This window comes from Somniosus microcephalus, chromosome 1 (genome assembly GCF_052327205.1).
Source record: "Somniosus microcephalus isolate GS21.2 chromosome 1, FLI_Smic_1.0, whole genome shotgun sequence".
NCBI classification, from domain to species: Eukaryota; Metazoa; Chordata; class Chondrichthyes; order Squaliformes; family Somniosidae; genus Somniosus; species Somniosus microcephalus.
The window spans coordinates 216,854,204-216,874,052 of NC_140987.1; the positions used below are offsets into that span (position 1 = coordinate 216,854,204).

Consider the following 19,849-nt stretch of genomic DNA (forward strand, 5'->3'; position numbering starts at 1 on the left):
TGAAAACCATAAATCAGCAATAATAACTCCCTTTTATGTACTCAATTTCTATCTCTTACATTTTTTTAAAGTGCAAGATACGCACAGATAGTTGATGACGTGCACCAGATTGGGGATAAGTTTAGCTGTGGTCAGCAGAACTGGGGAAGGAATAGGATCATGGGATGGGAGGGCAAAATCCACACTAAGTCAGTGGGGTTAAGAGTTCTGCACACACATGCATATAACATAAGAAATAAAACAAGTGAGTTGGAAGTACAAATTCAGCTGAAAGAGTATAATGCAGTATTCTTTAGAGATTTGGCTACAGACTGGGCATGGGATCTAAATATTCCAGGCTACAAGATCTTTAGAAAGCACGGGAATCAGGAGAGGAGAGGGAGTAGCAATATCGATAAAAGACACAATGGAAAGGGATTTCAGTAAGAGTGATTGAGCAGTGGAAACAGTATGGGTAGAGTTAAGGAACAGAAAAGGATGCAAAACTCTGGTTGGAGTTGTCTACAGCTCTTCTGACAGTAGTGATGTAGTGGGAAGATGTATAACTATGGAGATCAGGGAAGCATGCAGCAAAAACATTGTGCTTATATGGGAGATTTTAATTTACAGGTAGACTGGGAGAAGCAGAACAGCTGAAGTAGTAAAGACAATGAATTTCAAGAATGTATTCAGGACAGTTTTCTAGAACAGTGTTTTAGACCCAACAAGGGAACAGGCCATACTGGATTTAGTGATGAGTAACGGACCAGAATAATTAACAATTTGATGGAAAGGAAGCATCTTAAACTGATAGGTCTGTAGTTACCTGGTTTAACGTCAAGCGTGAGAATGCTACTGGAATGTATCATCAGAGACAGTGAGACTTAGCACTTGGACAAGTATCAGTTGATCAAAGAGAGTCAGCATGGATTTGTGAAGGGTAGGTCATGTATTACTAATCTAGTTGATATTTTTGAGGAGGTCACTAGCATGTGGATAAGGGAGTATTTATGGATGTTGTTTATATTGACTTCCAGAAGACATTTGATAAGGTTCCGGACAAGAGATTATTTTCAAAAATGAGAGCGCATGGATTAGAGGTAACCTTGTGACATGGTTTGGTTGGGAGGTAGGAGACAGAGAATAGGGTTAAAGGGTTCGTTCTCTGACTGGTGGGATGTGACAAGTGGTGTTCCCCAGGGATCTGTACTAGGGCCTCAGCTTTTCATCAAAAATCAATGGCTTGGATGAAGGAATAGAGAGTTGTATATCAAAGGTTGCAGGTGACACTAAGTTAGGAGGCACAGTAAATTGTATGGATGGGAGCAGGAAGTTACAAAGAGACATAGACTACGTGAGTGGGCAAAACAATGGTAGATTAAGTTCAATGTGGGGTAGTGTGAGGACATCCACTTTCAATTGAAGAAAGACAAATCGGAATATTTTCTTAATGGTGAGAGACTAGGAGCTGTGGAGGAGCAAAAGGATTTAGGTGTCCATGTACACAAATCACTGAAAGTTAGTGCACAGGTAAAAAAGGAATTACAGGAAACTTTCTGACAGGACCGAGCTGGTGCCGTAACATCAAAAGTGCCGGACATACCAGAGTTAATGTTTAAACATAGGGAACTGAGAAGCTCCGTGTGAATCAACAAACCCTGTTGCTTAGCAACAGCTTCAAAACAGTCGGCTGCAGCTGCAAGCGTCTGTAGCTGAAGCTGTTGCTATAGCTACAGACCTTGCAGTGCTTGACTGGGGGAAAAAAAAAAGCAACGAGAACTAAAAAAACATATAGAAAACGGCTCCTGATTTTTGCCGTTAGATCAAGTATTCCGGACATATAACCTCCGGATAAACCAAAGTTTCCTGTAAAAAGGCTAATGGAATGTTGACCTTTACCTCAACAGAATTGGAGTGCATGAAGAGGCTATGCTTCAGTTGTACAGAGCCTTGGTCAGGCCCCATCTGGAGTACTGTCAGTTTTAGGCACCGCCCCTCATGAAAGATATATATATTTTTTTTATTGGCCTTGCAAGAGGTGCAGCATAGATTCACCAGAATGATACCAGGGCTTAAAGGGTTCACTTATGAGGACAGGTTGCATAAAATTGGCTTGTATTCCCTTATGTTTAGAAGGTTGAGGGTGATCTAATTGTAGATTTAAAAGGATTCGATAGAGTAGATACAAAGAAACTATTTCATTTGGTGGGGAATCCAGAACAAGCGGGCATAATATTAAAATGAAGCCATTTAGGAGTGAAATCGGAAGCACCTTTTCGCAAAAATGTTAGTGGAAATCGCGCTCCCCAAAAGTTTTAGATGCTGTGTTAATTGAAATTTTCAGGACTGAGATTGATAGATTTCTGTTAGGTAAGGGTACCAAGGGATATGGAGCAAAGATGGGTAAATGCAGTTGAGGTACAGATCAGCTATGATCTAATTGAATGGTGAAACAGACTTGAGGGGCTGAATGGCCTCCTGCTGGTCCTATGTACTTATGGTTAGTTGCATGAGGTTGGGGCCTGAGCTTTGGTAGCACGTGGGAGATGTCTCCTCAGATTTGATTGAAGTGGATGAGGGGTCTTTGGTTTAGCAGCACATGGATGGTGGCAGTATCTGGAGTTTAGCAGCACTGGGGAGGGAAAGGTAGCCTGATGAGAATCTTCTTATGTGAATTTCACCAATTCCCAGCATGAGAGGCCTGCTACTGGCCCAAAGCTGGTTTTCGTCACTGTGTATTTTTACTGTATTTATTGACTATACTCACAACTAGTCAGCAAATGTGAACTAGTTTCAGGCCAAATGGCTGGAAATGGGTCATGGTAAGTCTTGCCTTCTGGGGGCAGGTAGGCCAGGAACAGGTTGGGGCAGGACTCTTGTGCTGCCGCCCTGCTCCCTGCCCACAAGAGTGACAGAGAAGCAGAAGAGGACAGAGAGAAAAAAAAACAGCAACATGAAGATGACTGAGAAAGATAAGAGCATATCCACTGACTCGACCTTAAGTCACGCCAAGGGAGATCCACTAGTATATTTCTGTTTAAAATGTTTAGTTGACTGTGCTGTAGACTTATTACTTGCCTACTGAAAGGAGCATCTTTTGTAGCAGTACAATAGTTTGAAGCAGATATTATAGATATGGTCCCTGGTGTTTGTGCAATGCTTTTGTAGAAAAGGCTGAATTTGGATTTGTGATGATTATGGATTATTAAAAATGCTGTCACATGGGCTGTAATTTGGTTTACAGGCTCATCTAGAATTTTTTTCTCATTGGTTCTTGAGTCAAAAATTGTATTTATGTAAGCATGTGAAATAGTTGTGTGTACTAATAATTCGGCAATGTATTTCATTTTCGCCACAATTGGGTTGTTATAATGCATTCAAAAATATTAGTAACCATTTTAATGCTTGTGATGCAATTAAGTAATAGTTCTCTGCATGTAAAGTTATACCAGATCTCCCGTTGATTGTGATAGAATTATACTGGCATTTGTGATCTTTTCCTGTTCCTGATGTAAAAGATGTGCAGCGGCAATGCATAGCGCACTAAAGACTCAAATCTTGTACTAGTTTTGTTCAGTTGCCCTGTGTGTTTCATTTTGAGCTTGCTGATTAAATCAGTCATAGACTACTCAACTTTCATATGGGGGGAAAAAAATAACTTGTATTTATATATGCTTTTCACAGCTACAGGACATTCCAAAGCACTTCACAGGCAATGAATTACTTTTGTAGTGTAATACTGTTTTTACATGGGCCAATGTGGTATGCAATTTGTGTACAGCGAGGTCCCACACACAACAGAGAGACAAAATGACAAGTTAATCTGTTTTTCTGGTTTTAGTTGAGCGATAAATGCTGGTCAAGATACTGGAAAAAAAATTCCACTGCTCTTCAAATAGTGCCATTGAATTTTTTGACTTCCACCTGAACAAGTGTACAAGGCTGCAGTTTTAACATCTCATTTGAAAGATGTCGCCTCCAACAATCCAGTGTACTAAAGATTCAGCCTAGATTATGTGGTCAGCCTTAAGTGGAATTTCAATCCACAAGCTACTGACTCAGAGGAAAGAATTTATGCTACTGAGCTAGCTGACATTTGGGAAAGTATGTTTGAAAATCTCATTTAAAACATCTATAACTTAATCCTCTGAAATGCTGTTTTAATTCTGAAAATTTTATTTTGTAGTTTTACGTCTTTATATTTGGGTACAACAATCTAAAATTAAAACCGAATGTGTTATTTTGCTTTAAATTACAATTTGTACTTTACGGTAAATCTAGGCACCCTTTTCAAGTTCAAATATTAAAACAGATTTTTTATTGTTTTCAGGGGGAAAAGAACAATGGCTTTGATGTCCTTTATCATAATATGAAACATGGTCAAATATCGACAAAAGACTTGGCAGACTTCATAAGAGAAAGGTATTTCACTGTTTTTGGACGTTTCCACACTTCACTGGATTAGCAGAGTTACAAATCTAAATAAAATAAGGAGGATCTAAAGAGAGAGAGAGATGGAGAGGTTTTGGGAGGGAATTCCAGAGCTTGGGGCCTAGATAGCTGAAGGCACGGCCACCAAGGAAGTGGGAGATGCGCAAGAGGCCAAGGTTGGAGGAACACAGGATTGTAGTGTTGGAGGAGGTTACATTTTGTTTAGGACTCTTACAATTGGCAGAGAGGAAGCCTTTCATTAATTTAATCTGTGTTGGGTGGAATGCAGGATTGCAGATTCTACACTGCTCAGTCTGCCATTGATGCCCATATAGAAATTTTGATGGGCTAACTGGTTGAGTTTTTGCGACCACAAGAAATCTGTATCTTGAATATGGTATTTTCAAAGTTTAGACGTTCTTGATACTAGTGGATCTCTCATGGGTTGTCTTTGGTCTGAAACATGATTGTAATATTTACCTGCCATCCTGGCCACTGCTCCACATTAGCAAATCCAAGTAATTGTACCAATTAGTAATTGCTGGGGTCGATCAAAGAACATTTGTAACTTGTAAGTTTCAGGCTCCAGTGTTGTGTCCGTCAGTAGTAAGACACAGACTGCAGGAGAACGGTACAACAGGTGTTTACTCAATGTGGCTCACTCTGGAACTGAACTGTACAGATTACTACTCAGTGCTATATACAGGTGTGGTCACTGCCGGTACTACAGTATACATGAGCTGTAAAAAGTAGTTCCCCCCTTAAAGGTATATACATTACAATTCCTCCCCTTTTAGATTAACAGTACCATAACACTCATTTAACAATTAAATATCAAACTAATTACAATTAACACTTTTAACATACAACGTTAGCTGAAAATAGTCCATTTATATATTCAGTCTTTGGGGAGGCTTCCTGATCCTTTCTGGATAGCGCCTTTCCCGAGTGTCTTGCTCTTGGTGCGGAGGCGATTCTGGCCCCCTGTCGTCGGTTGGGTCATCAGCTTCCGATGCTACTGTTTCTGGGGTAGATGCGACCTGTACGTCGGGTTCCTCACCAGGTACGTATGGGCGAGGCATGGGGTTGACTTGTTCCTGTGACTCTAGGATCTGGTCAGCATGGCGTCCCACGATGTTCTCCCCAACGTCCACTGTGTACATTAGTGGGCCCTGCCGTGTGCATATCATTCCTGGCTGCTATTTTTCTGTTCGGTAGTCGCGGGCCAAGACTGGTTGCCCTACATTGAAGCTCCTTGTTGGCTTCTCATGAATGTGCTGGAATTGCTTACTCTCAACATCTCTTCGTACGTTTGGTCTGAGCAAATCCAGGTGAGATCTTAACCTTCGGTTAAAGAACATGATGGCCGGGACCTGGTTGGTGACTGCATGTGTCGCATTCCGGGAGGCGAACAGGAAATTATCCACCTTATGCTGCAGCGGAATGTTGTCATTGTACATAGCCTTTATTGCCTTCTTAAAGGTTTGTACGAACCTCTCAGCCAATCCATTTGTGGCTGGATGATACGGGGCGGATGTGTAATGCCTTACCCCATTCTTCTTCATAAAGCTCCGGAACTCTTCGGACACAAACTGTGGTCTGTTATTGGAGCAAATCTGTTCTGGCAAGCCGTTCCTGGCAAAAATGGTCCGTAGGACTGCAATAGTTTTCTCCGTGGTGGTGGAGGACATTTTGATGACCTCGGGCCATTTCGAGTGCGCATCCACGGCTATTAAAAACATTGAGTCCATGAATGGACCAGCAAAATCAATATGCACCCGTTGCCATGGAGATGAGGGCCACTCCCATGGGTGTAGAGGGGCATGTGGTGGTGCATTTTGGACTTTCTGGCATCCTGAGCAGCTCTTGGTCAGGTCCTCGATTTGTTTATCGATTCCCGGCCACCACACATAAGCCCTGGCAAGGCTTTTCATTTTTCCCCCTCCCAGATGACCCTTATGAAGCTCATTGAGCATTAACTTGGGTGGAATTACCACTCGGGATCCACACATCAAGGTCCCCTGGCACACTGACAGCTGTTCTCCTCTTGTCGAGAATGCTGGCAACAGTGAGTCGCCATGTGCTGGCCATCCCTTCACCGTCAAATCATATACCCGAGACAGTGTCGGGTCATTTCGGGTCTCCTTTTATATACGAGCGTTAGTTACCGGTAGGTATTCAACTATAGTCGAATGAAATATTTTGACAGGAGCCACTGCTGGTGCTTCCTCCGCCGTAGGCAGTGGCAGGCGTGATAGCCCATCAGCATTTCCATGCTGTTTCGTGCCCTTATATTCAATCTCATAGTGGTGCGCCCCTAGAAAGAGTGACCATCTTTGTAGTCGTTGCGCAGTCATCACCGGAACGCCCTTCTTCGGATTAAAAATGGCGACAAGAGGCTGGTGGTCAGTCAGCAAGGTGAATTTCTGCCCGTGCAGATAGTGATAGAACTTTTTCACTCCCCACACTAGGCTGAGGGCCTCCCTGTCAATCTGGGCGTAGTTACGCTCGGCTGAGGTTAGTGATCGTGACGCAAAGGCTATTGGCCTCTCTGAGCCGTCCGAGAATTTGTGCGACAGCACCGCTCCAATGCCGTAGGGTGACGCATCACATGCCAACTGAATTAGTAGTGTTGGGTTGAAATGGGCCAATACCTCTTTCGATGTGATTAGTGTTTTGCTCTTCTGGAAAGCTCGTTTACATTCGTCACTCCACTTCCATGGCACTCCAGTTTGCAGTAGGGTGTTCAGTGGGTGTAGTATTGTAGACAAATTTGGCAAGAACTTATGGTAGTAGTTTACCAGCCCGAGGAACGACCTCAGTTGTGACACATTTTCCGGTGCTGGAGCCTTGACTACTGCCTCAATCTTTTCTGGGGACTTATGTAACCCCTCTTTATCAATAACGTGGCCACAATACGAGATCTGTTTTTTAAAAAACTCGCATTTGGGGCGGTTAGCTCGGAGCCCATATTCCTTCAATCTCGTGAGCACCTGCTCCAGGTTGGCGAGGTGATCACTGAAATTTTCGCCCGTGACCAGGATGTCGTCCAAATAACACTGGGTCCCTGGGATCCCTTGCAGGACTTGTTCCATTGCCCTTTGCCAAATAGCCGGAGCTGATGCTACCTCGAATACCAGCCGGTTGTATTGGTAGAGACCTTTATGGGTGTTGATTGTGAGGTATTTTTTTGATGCTTCTTCTACCTCCATTTGCAGATACGCCTGGGTCAGATCAATCTTAGTGAAGCGTTTCCCTCCAGATAGCGAGGCGAAAATATCTTCAATCCGCGGAAGTGGATATTGCACGGTGTGAAGGACTGGGTTCACTGATCCTTAAAGTCCCCATGGATGCGAACCTTCCTTGGTTCCCCAGGCGTGCTGCTCAACGACTTTTTCATCACAGGGACGATGGGTGTAGCCCACTCGCTCCAGTCTACCTTGGACAGTACTCCTGAACGTTCCAAACTCTCCAGCTCTGCTTCGACGGCTGGGCGGATCGCATATGGCCTTAAAACAATTTTGGGCTTGCGTTTGCTTCGATTTTAATTGTTGCTGTCATGCCTTTTAGTGTTCCGAGTCCTTGCTGGAACACTTCTTGCGCGTCGGTTAGGATCTTTGACAGTCGCCCAGGTGTGACGTCGTCATCCTTTTTGGCAGCCACAGTCAGTGCTTGTATGGAATGCCAATCCAGCTGTATTTTCCGGATCCATTCACGTCCCAGTAATGGTGGTCCTCCATCTTGCAATACATACAAGTCTAGTTTTGGTGTTTCCTTACCGTTATATATAACGGTCACCCTTATTTTTCCTTTGGGGTAGACTTTTTGCCCCGTGTACATCTTCAAAATAATTTTTGTGCCTCTCAAGGGTATGTGTGAGAATAGCCGCTCGTAGTCCCGTCGGTTTATGACTGTTAGGGCTGATCCTGTGTCCAATTCCATTTTTACCTGGATTCTTGCTATCTTGAGAGTGACCCAAATGGCTCGGTGATCCTCCGTTTTGATCACATTATGTAGTTTCAGACAACTCGGCTCCCTGCTTTCGGAGTCTGTATCACTCTTTTGTTCGTCTGAACTAATCTCCGTCACCTTATGTACCTTCTTGTACTTTTCTTTTGGAGATTTCTTATTGCTGGTTTTCTTTCCCGACCTGCACACTCGTGCTATGTGTCCTACTTTTCCACACTGTCTGCACACTTTTTGTCTTTGAACCAGCAATCATTGTGGTCGTGTGTTGTTCTGCTGCAGCAATAGCACTTCTCTGTTCTGTATGACATTTCGTTTGTGCCATATTCTTGCGGTCTCTGTTGTATCTCTGCAGCGCCCCGTGCTGCTGCTTCATATGATACCGCAATGCTGAAAGCCTTGTCCAGCGTAAGGTCCTTTTCAGATAAAAGCCGTTTCTGGGTTCCTTCACTTTGAAGCCCACACACAAACTTGTCCCTTAAGGTATCTGCCAGTCCCGTTCCAAACTGGCAGTGTTTCGATAGTTTGTGCAGTTCTGTTAAATATTCAGCATTGCTTTCATCCTTATGCTGGTTCCGTTTGTGAAACTTGAATCTTTCTGCCATCAGCAGCGGTGTGGGGTTTAAATGTTCCTGTAGTATCATCACTATGCCTCCAAAACTCTCTTCCACTGGCTTCGCTGGGGTTACTAGATTCCGTAATAAGCCATACGTCTTTGCACCCATTAAATTTAACAATACCGGCGCTTTCTTGTCATCTGACACCTCATTTGCCTTGCAGTATACCTCTATTCGTTCGACATATGTAGTCCAATCTTCGACTTCATTGTCAAATGCGGTGATACTGCCACTCTTCGGCATTTTGGGGGTGGTTTAAAATGGCGTCTCCCGCGCTTTCCTTTCTCCCCCGCTGCTGCCAACGCCGCTCTCGGCGGTCCTCGTGGCAATAGCGGCACCCTGTAGGTTTCGCGCGCTTCTCCTGCGCTGCTGCCAACGCCGCTCTCGGCGGTCCTCGTGGCAATGGCGGTGCCTCGCGGGTTTCTGCGCGTCTCTCTCCCTCTCCTCGATGCTGCTCTGCCCCTGAACACCGGCTGCGCCCTGTGCGCTCTGCCCTCTCTCTCCCCCGTCAACGCTGCTCGGCCCTTTGCTGTGCCGCTCGGTCGGGCTCTAGCCGGCCGCTGTCCGGGAAAGGTCTGTGCACTACCTGTTGCCAGCCCGTTTCGCTGGAGCATCGCGACTGGAAAGCCAAGCCTGGCTCTCAACAGCCTCCCCTGCAATTTTCAAGTCTCTGCTGGATGACTGGGTGGTTGCTCGTCGTCGACGCCCATGTCTCTGACCTTGACCTCCAATCTACTGGTCTCCAGGAACGAATCCCTGGGAGGTGATGCAGAGTTGCAGGTAGGATCGAATTTGCCTCGTCGCCAATGTTGTGTCCGTCAGTAGTAAGACACAGACTGCAGGAGAACGGTACAACAGGTGTTTACTCAATGTGGCTCACTCTGGAACTGAACTGTACAGATTACTACTCAGTGCTATATACAGGTGTGGTCACTGCTGGTACTACAGTATACATGAGCTGTAAAAAGTAGTTCCCCCCCTTATAAAGGTATATACATTACATCCAGGTCGATGACTTGCTTTCTATTCATTTTTTTTTCTAAATTGTTTTGCATCTGTAAGAAAGTGTGATGTCTGTTTAATGGACATGCAATAAATTTATATATGCATTTGTATTTTTTATGGTACATATATATAAAACAACTTGCATTTGCTTTATGCATGTACAAAACATTCCAAATACTTCACATAAGAGAATGAGGAAAATTAATAGACGTAATGAAAGTATGGCCAAAAAGCTGGAGAGACAGCCTGCACAAGATGCCAGAATTGAAGGACAATAGCGTACGGGCTGGGATTGTAACGCTGGAGGAGGTAGCACAAATATGGTGGGGCAAGGCCATGGAGGGATTTTTTTTTTTAACAAGGATGAAGGATTTTGAATTCTGTGTTGGGAGACAGGGAGCCAATGTTGGTTTGTCAGGAATTAGATGATGGGTGAGCAGGAGTTAGGGCAGTAGAATTTGGACATTTGGGAAAGGAAAGAAACAATTTGAATTTGTATAGCACCTTGTCCTCAGGATGCCTCAACGTTCTTCACAACAAATGGATGTCTTTTCAATTATAGTCATAGTTTTGCAGCCAATATGCACACAGCAATTTCCCATAAATAGCAAATGCAATAAAATGAGTTTTTTGCTGGTGTTATTTGAGGGAGGAATATTAGCCAGGGCACTATCAGAGCTTCCTCCTCTTCCTTGAATAATGCCCTAGGATCTGAACCTGCACTCGTTCAGTACTGTACTGTACTCCAGGGAGCTCGAGCTTTGGATGCCCTTCCTTTTCCCCCCCATGGAAATGTGTAATGTTTGTAACCGAGCTATCTCCTCTTTGAAGGCCTCCCATTGCTCATCTACTGTTTTACCTGCCAACCTTTGATTACAATCCATCTGGGCCTGACCTCTCTCTAACTCGCTGAAATTAGCCCTCCGCCTGCTGAGTATTTTCATTGGTGGATTGGTCTGCCGATTTCTTATCTCAGCTAGCGATTAAATCACCTTGCTTCACTAACAGTGATAAGCACCTCCTGTTCCCCATGCCTTCATTCCGCATGTTCCAAGGATCAACATCAAAGTTACCATAATCCCATTCCCATTTTTTGGGTGTGAGCCATTCGTGGATGCTGACTGGTTGAGCTTCTGCTTGAGCAGCAGAGATTAATTTTGTGGAGTCGCCGGATGGTGTTCATGGAGGGACGGTTTGAAGATTGTTGTGTCTTCGCCAGTAGTATGGGTTTCTTAGATTTTTGTTCTTGTTAGGTAAGATATTCGGCTCCAGAGCTACAAATTACTGAGCTTTACCAAGGTGTCCACTTATCTTCAGTGATTACATTGGTGCTGTGCCACCCTGTGGTGAATGTAAAGTACTGCACTGACTTCAGCAAAACAACTGAACATCAGTTGATTGACCATCATGTAACATTAGAGGGAGTCCCACCTAAGTTAATAACATGACAGTGCCACCTACAGGTGCAATACCATTAGAATGTTGCAACGACTGATGGTGGTAGAGAGCTGACACCTGCTCTTCTCCGTCCCGTCCTTACTCTGCGCCCCCCCCCCCCCGTCTCGTCCTCTTTGTGCCCCCCGTCTCGTCCTCTTTCTGCCCCCCGTCTCGTCCTCTTTCTGCTATTAGTTAAGCTCGAAGCTGTGAAAATTCAGGGTAAATCTTGAGTATTGATAAACTATCTAAAGGGTAGAAAACAACTGCTGCTTGTCAGAGGATTTATATTGAGGTGGTGAGATGTACTAAGTAGGGCATTCACGGCTTGGTATTGGGACCACTCCTGTTTCTAATTTACATCAAATTTCCCCATTGCAAAGTGCTCACATTTGCAGATGATATCAAACTAGGAGAGGAGGCAGCTCAGAAATTATAGGTCGAGTTAGAGAAAATATGTAGGTGGGCAGAACAATGGCAGATGAAATTTAATGGGGACAAGTGTAAAGTACCCCATATATGTTGGTAAGCCGGGTAATGTACTCCATGAATCGTGTTGAAATAGTTAAGGATGAAATTGGAAAAGATGAAGGAGTCTCAATAGATTTTTGGCTCAACATGCAGAGCTGCTCTTAACGAGGCCTATAGAATATTTACAGATGACATCAAATCGGAGAGCGAGAACGGTAGAATATAAAACGGATCAAGTCTTGATCAAACTGCATAGTGCTTTGGTCAGACCACACCTGGGGTACGGTGTCCAGTTAGTATGATAGTATGGAAAAGATAAATCTGGAAAATGACTAAATTAAATTACTTTAATTTGTGAGAGTAGCAGCAGGGGACACATGTTCAAACTAGTAAAAGGTAAATTTAGAACTGATTTCAGAAAGCTCGTCTACATACAAAGAATGATCAATATACGGAACAGAGTCCCAGATAGAGCAATGAAAGAAAAAAATCCTGGAATCATTTTAAGAACAAATTTGATGATGCAATTCTGCACCGTTTTGCGTTTTCTGGATGGATGAGCTAAGATGGGCCAAATGACCCTCCTTATCTGTAATTATCTTGTGAATATCCTCATATCCACAAAAAGCAGGACAAATCCAATCTGGCCAATTACCACCCCATCAATCTACTCTCGAATCATCAGCAAAGTGATGGAAGGTGTCATCGACAGTGCTATCAAGCGGCACTTACTCACCAATAACCTGCTCACTGATGCCCAGTTTGGGTTCTGCCAAAACCACTCTGCTCCCAACCTCATTACAGCCTTGGTCCAAACACGGACAAAGGAGCTGAATTCCTGAGGTGAGGTGAGGTGAGAGTGACTGCCCTTGACATCAAGGCAGCATTTGACTGAATGTGGCATCAAGGAGCCCTAGTAAAACTGAAGTCAGTGGGAATCGGGGGGAAAACTCTCCACTGGCTGGAGTCATACCTAGCACAAAGGAAGATGGTTGTGGTGGTTGAAGGTCAATAATCACAGCCCCATGACATCACTGCAGGAGTTCCTCAGGGCAGTGTCCTAGGCCCAACCATCTTCAGCTGCTTCATCAATGACCTTCCCTCCAACATAAGGTCAGAAATGGGGATGTTCGCTGATGACTGCACAGTGTTCAGTGCCATTCACGACTCCTCAGATAATGAAGCTGTCCATGCCCGCATGCAACAAGACCTGGACGACATTCAGGCTTGGGCTGATAAGTGGCAGGTAACATTCGCACCACAGAAGTGCCAGGCAATAACTATCTCCAACAAGCGAGAGTCTAACCACTGCCCCATGACATTAAACAGCATTACCATCACCAAATCCCCCACCATCAACATCCTGGAGGTCACCATTGACCAGAAACTTAACTGGACCAGCCACGTAAATACTATGGCAACAAGAGCAGGTCAGAGGCTGGGTATTCTGCGGTGAGTGTCTCACCTCCTGACTCCCCAAAGCCTTTCCACCATCTACAAGGCACAAGTAAGGAGTGTGATGGAATACTCTCCACTTGCCTGGATGAGTGCAGCTCCAACAACACTCAAAGCTCGACACCATCCAGGACAAAGCAGCCCGCTTGATTGGCACCCCATCCACCACCTTAAACATTCACTCCCTCCACCACCAGCATACCGTGGCTGTAGTGTGTACCATCTACAAGATGCACTGCAGCAACTCGCCAAGGCTTCTTCGGCTGCACCTCCCAAACCCGCAACCTCTACCACCTAGAATGACAAGGGCAGCAGGTGCATGTGAACACCACCACCTCCAAGTTCCCCTACCATCCTGACTTAGAAGTATATCGCCGTTCCTTCATCGTCGCTCCTTCATCGTCGCTGGGTCAAAATCCATGCACTCGCCCCCGCCTCCCCTTAACAGCACTGTGGAAGTACCTTCACCACACGTACTGCAGTGGTTCAAGAAGGCGGCTCACCACCACCTTCTCGAGGGCAGTTAGGGATGGGCAATAAGAACATAAGAAATAGGAGCAGGAGTAGGCCAATCGGCCCCTCGAGCCTGCTCCGCCATTCAATAAGATCATGGCTGATCTGATCCTAACCGCCAATCCACTATCACAGAACCATCTCCTGAATCTAACAGAATTAGACACACGAAATAGGAGCAGGATCAGGCTACACGGCCCCTGGGCCCGCTCCGCTACCCACAGGGCCATGACCGATCCGAACCTAGACTCATGTCCAAATTCCTGCCCGCTCCCCGTAACCCTTAATTCCCTTTACTTCTAGGAAACTGTCTATTTCTGTTTTAAATTTATGTAATGATGTAGCTTCTACAGCTTTTTGGGGCAGCATATTCCATGGACCTACCACCCTCTGAGTGAAGTAGTTCCTCCTCATGCTGGCCTCCTCATAAATGCTGGCCTTGCCAGCGACGCCCACATCCCATAAACAAATATTAAAAAAAACTTTATTTTATCCTGTAGGCTAGAGCAATTGAATTTACATTCCCACTGTTTATTTCCTTCCTTGCATTTGTCAACATTAAATGAGCCTGTTGCCAGTTTTCAGACCACAACCTATTCAAAACCCTTTTTATTTGGTTTACCTTTTCCCTATTTGAGATCCTTTCTAATTCGGTGTCATCTGCAAACTTACAGTTCAGTTTCTATCCCCAGCCCCAAATTGGTTACATAGTAGTGCCAACCCCAACATCTCATAAGTCATGGGACAAGCTTTTAAAAATCATGAGATCTGGTAAGAAATTGAGTTGCTATTTTTTTCCTGACCCAACGCCTCGCTGACTGTTGCTTCCGGACAGGAAGCGCATTTGGCCATCACTAACCGATTACTGACATAACATAAGAAATAGGAGCAGGAGTAGGTGGATCGGTGGCCCCGCTGTCATGTCACTCGCAGGCCGGCCTTGCTCTGCTTTTGATCGTTAGCTTTCCGGAACATAACCTCCTACAACCCTCCGAGATCTCTGCGCTGCTCCAATTCAGGCCTCTTGCGCATTGCCAATTTTACTCGCTCCACCATTGATGGCTGTGCCTTCAGCTGGCCACACTCACTCTACAATCCAATACAACAGGTGACCTTTGTTGCCCCCAGGCGGTTTGAATTCTTCAGCAGACAGCTGTGCTAATTGGGTTGGCCTGTAGAAAGTGAGGTTCTAAAAATGTAAACCTGACACCAGAATTCTGATTTTCAAAAGTAAGCTCCACTTTTTTATGTTGTTACGGTTTTTATTAACTTACATCAGCAACAAGACTAAAACCATAAATCCACCCTTGGTGCAATATTGGACTTAGTAAAAAGTAGCTAATAAAAGTAAGTAAACTTGTGTAAATCACTCTTTTGTCCTCTGCTAAAATGCTTCCTTGCCTCACCTAATGATTGAAAGCCCGAACTTACAAACCCATCTGCAGTAGGATAATTTTATTTTTAAAAGCGGACTTGCGTACAGCACAAAATTTGCACAAACGTGTTTCTCATTTCCTCTCCTAAAACATGTCGCTGCCATCTGATAGCAACAAAGTTCTTTCTTACTCACCTATTGTGGTTGAAACTCGGCGACTCACTCACCTGTAATAGGTTTAATAAGATGATGAGATCAATTACCGCCCCATCAATCTACTCTCGATCATCAGCAAAGTGATGGAAGGTGTCGTTAACGGTGCTATCAAATGGCATTTACTCACCAATAATTTGCTCAGTTTGGGTTCCACCAGGACCACGCTGCTCCAGACCTCATTACAGCCTTAGTTCAAACATGGCCATAAGAGCTGAATTCCAGAGGTGAGGCGAGAGTGACTGCCCTTGACATCAAGGCAGCATTTGACCGAGTGTGGCATCAAGGAGCCCTAGTAAAACAAGTCAATGGGAATCGGGGGGAAAACTCTTCACTGGCTGGAGTCATACCTAGCACAAAGGAAGATGGTTGTACTTGTTGGAGGTCAATCATCTCAGCCTCAGGACATCGCTGCAGGTGTTCCTCAGGGCAGTGTCCTAGACCCAACCATCTTCAGCTGCTTCATCAATGACCTTCCCTCCATCATACAGTCAGATGTGGGGACGTTTGCTGATGATTGCACAGTGTTCATTTCCATTCGCAACTCCTCAGATAATGAAGCAGCCCATGCCCACATGCAGCAAGATGTGGACGACATTCAGGCTTGGGCTGATAAGTGGCAGGTAACATTCACCCCACACGAGTGCCAGGCAATGACTATCTCCAACAAGCAAGAGTCTAACCACAAAAGCTTCCAATTTCCACCCTTCCCTCATCTTCACATGGTCCATCTCCGACTCTTCCCTTCCCTTCCTCGACTTCTCTGTCTCCATCTCTGGGGATAGGCTATTGACAAACATTCATTACAAGCCCACTGACTACACTTCCTCCCACCCTGCTTCCTGTAAGGACTTTATTTCATTCTCCCAGTTTCTCCGTCTCCGCGTATCTGCTCTGACGATGCCACCTTCCATACTAGTGCTTCCGACATGTCTTCCTTTTTCCTCAACCGAGGATCCCCCTCTACTGTGGTTGACACGGCCCTTGACCGTGTCCGTTCTATTTCCCGCACTTCTGCTCTCACCCCTGCCCCTTCCTCCCAGAACCACAATAGGGTGTCCCTTGTCCTCACCTGCCACCCCACCAGCCTCCACATTCATCGGATCATCCTCCGCCATTCCCGCCACCTCCAGCGTGATCCCACCACCAAACACATCTTCCCCTCACCTCCCTTTTCAGCATTTCGAAGGGACCGCTCCCTCCGCGACACCCTGGTCCACTCCTCAATCACCCCCAACAGCCCTTCTCCTTCACCTGGCACCTTCCCGTGCAAGCGAAGGCGATGCAACACATGCCCTTTTGCCTCCAGGGCCTTCCCACTGTCCAGGGCCCCAAACACTCCTTCCAGGTGAAACAGCGATTTACTTGCACTTCTTGCAATTTAGAATACTGTATTCGCTGCTCACGATGCGGTCTCCTCTACATTGGGGAGTCCAAACGCAGATTGGGTGACCGCTTTGCGGAACACCTCCGTTCAGTCCGTAAGGGTGACCCCGAGCTTCCGGTCGCCTGTCACTTTAATTCTCTGTACTCGGACCTTGCCGTCCACGGCCTCTTGCACTGTTCCAGTGAAGCTCAGCGTAAGCTCGAGAAACAGCACCTCATCTTTTGATTAGGCACTTTACAGCCTTCTGGACTCCACATCGAGTTCAACAATTTCAGACCATAACCTCTGCCCCTTTCCTTTTCTTTTTCTTTTTCCATTTCATTTATTTTTTAAATTCTCTCTCCCACATGGCAGCTGTCTTTCATTTTACCAGTGCCATTTACACGTCATCATGAGCCATCTTTTGTTTCTTAAAACTTGTCCCATTACCATCTCCTTTTGCCTTGCACGATCTCTTAAATCTCTCAATGGCCCAGAAATTCGTCTCTCTCCAGGTGAGTACGCACGGGGTACTCACCCGTAGGCCGAATGGAATTGCCGGTTTCCTGCATGCACTGCGCATGCGCGGGAAACCGGCACTTCCGATCCTCTCGAAGAGGTTCAGAGGTCGAACGCGCGCGCAGGGGAGGCTGCGCGTGCACTTTGAACTTAGTTTTTTTTTTACAGGTTTTCCCGGGGAGGGTAAGCCTGCAGGATTTACACATTTAAAAAGCAGGTGTAAGGCCTGCTTTTTGCAAGGTAAGTGGTCAACTAATTAAAATTAAAACATTTTTTCCGCAGGTTTATTATTTTTAAATACTTTAAAGCAAAGTAAGTTTATTTTTAGCCCCGTTATAATATAAAATTATTTTTTTCAAAAATTTAAATTATTGTTTAAAATAGTTATTTAATGTAATTTATAGTTTATTTAAAAAGTGTGATTTAAAAAAAAAAAAATGTATTTGAAGGTTTACTGCTATTTTGGGCCTGTAGTATTTATAAGTTTTGACAGGTCTACCTGTCAATCTTATGAATGGGCTTTTCCCTTCGCCGATTGGCTGCCCATGGCTCACGTGATCCCAGGGGACGCATCGCACTAACTACGCCCCTGGGACACGCAAGCACAGCGCGCCGGCAGCTGGGCCAGGCCCCGGAGCGGAATTCCACGGGGCCCTACAGCTCAACTGCCGGCGCGCAAGGTAAGTGCAGGTCGGGGGCTTATACCCGTGGGAAACCCCCGACCTGAATTTCTGGGCCAATGTCTCTTAATCTCTCCTGCCTTCCATCCTATCACAGACCTTCCCTTTTGTTCTTTCCTCCCCTCCCCCCTTTTCCTGCCCCTACACTTGCTTAAAATCTGATACATCTCCAGTTTTTTCTAGTTCTGACGAAGGGTCATCGACCTGGAACGTTAACTCTGTTTCTCTCTCCACAGATGCTGCCTGACCTGCTGAGTATTTCCAGCATTTTCTGTTTTTATTTAAGAGTCTAACCACCACCTCTTAACATTCAAAAGCATTACCATCGCCAAATCCCTCACCATCAACATCCTAGGGGGGGGGTTACCATTGCCCAGAAACTTAACTACCAGCCACATATGTACCCTTGTAGCCACAGGTCAGAGGCTGGGTTTTCTGCGGCGAGTGTCTCGCCTCCTGACTCCCCAAAGCCTTTCCACCATCTACAAGGCACAAGTCAGGAGTGTGATGGAATACTCTCCACTTGGCTGGATGAGTGCAACTCCAACAACACTCAAGAAGCTCGACACCATCCAGGACAAAGCAGCCCGCTTGAATGGCACCCCATCCGCCACCTTAAATATTCATTCCTTCCACCACCAGCACACCATGGCTGCAGTGTGTACCATCTGCAAGATGCACTGCAGCAACTCGCCAAGGCTTCTTCGACAGCACATCTCAACCCACACGTCTACACCTAGAAGGACAAGGAGAGCAGGCGCATGGAAACACCATCACCTGCAAGTTCCCCTCCAAGTTACACACCATCCTGACTTGGAAATATATCATCGCTGGGTCAAATCCTGGATCTCCCTCCCTAGCAGCACTATGGGAATACCTTCACCACACAAACTGCAGCGGTTCAAGAAGACTGCTCACCACCACCTTCTGAAGGGCAATTAGGAATGGGAAATAAATGCTGGCCTTGCCAGCGATGCCCACATGCCAGGAATGAATGAAAACAGGTACACTTGGTATCTACTGAACGCTGCCACCTATTTGAAAGCTTCGTCCAGCCCCGTAGTGGTGGCTGGCTGCATTAATCTGGCCCGCTTTAATTTCTGTAACACAGCACCTGGAACCATGGCACCAAAGGAGAAGGGGTGACACTCTGCCCTCATCACCCTGGGAACCAGCTGATCGCTTTTTTTTTGTTCCTGAGGCATAAACATTGCTCGGATGTCCAGTTTTCTTTGGCAACAGAACGGCCTGGATGTTGGGCAGGACCCCTCCCAGAAACTTGTGCAGGTGAAGGGGGATGATCCTAGTGGTCTTGTTGTTGTGGGTGCATTGCCCACCAGCTCCAAGTTCTCAGCGGTCAGGTACTTGAGGTCAGTGGCTAGGTAGACGGGGTCTCTGGCCCTGACACCGTCGGCATAGTGACCCTTCCGCAGTTGCCGGTGAATGCGACCGAAAGGATTCTGAGACCTGCTCTGAATGAACAGGTCTTAGACTTCGTGCATCCTTTCCTTTCCCTCCAGTTTTACTGTGACCAGGCATCCTGCTAAAACTTTTAATGACTCTACAGCTTCTGCCTGCAGCATGTGGCGCTTCTCAAAGGGCAACACAATACGTCACCCATTGAGAACCCCTGGCCCTCCAACCCACATGTCCCCAGCAGCCAATCAAGACTTACCCGAGTGGAATTGCGAGTTGGGGAGCATTCTCAATAAAAAAAATTGTGTGTGTTGCGATTAAATCGCGGGACTTGGCATTACTGCATACACTGTAAATAGCAGTGGCCCCTATGGCACTCTTTGTCATTTGGATGCAGCTCCATTAAAAC

The 19,849-nt window shown here is 45.7% G+C and overlaps 1 protein-coding gene across 7 annotated transcripts in view; it reads left to right on the plus strand.

The window, feature by feature from the left end:
- Positions 1 to 19,849, plus strand: part of fcho2 (FCH and mu domain containing endocytic adaptor 2) — a 312,930-nt gene that overhangs the window by 82,090 nt on the left and 210,991 nt on the right. For all 7 annotated transcript variants that reach the window (XM_085990124.1, XM_085990133.1, XM_085990140.1 and 4 more), the window contains exon 2: positions 4,310 to 4,401. In XM_085990124.1, the coding sequence (XP_085846250.1) occupies positions 4,310 to 4,401 (92 nt within the window). The remainder of the gene's footprint in view (positions 1 to 4,309; positions 4,402 to 19,849) is intronic.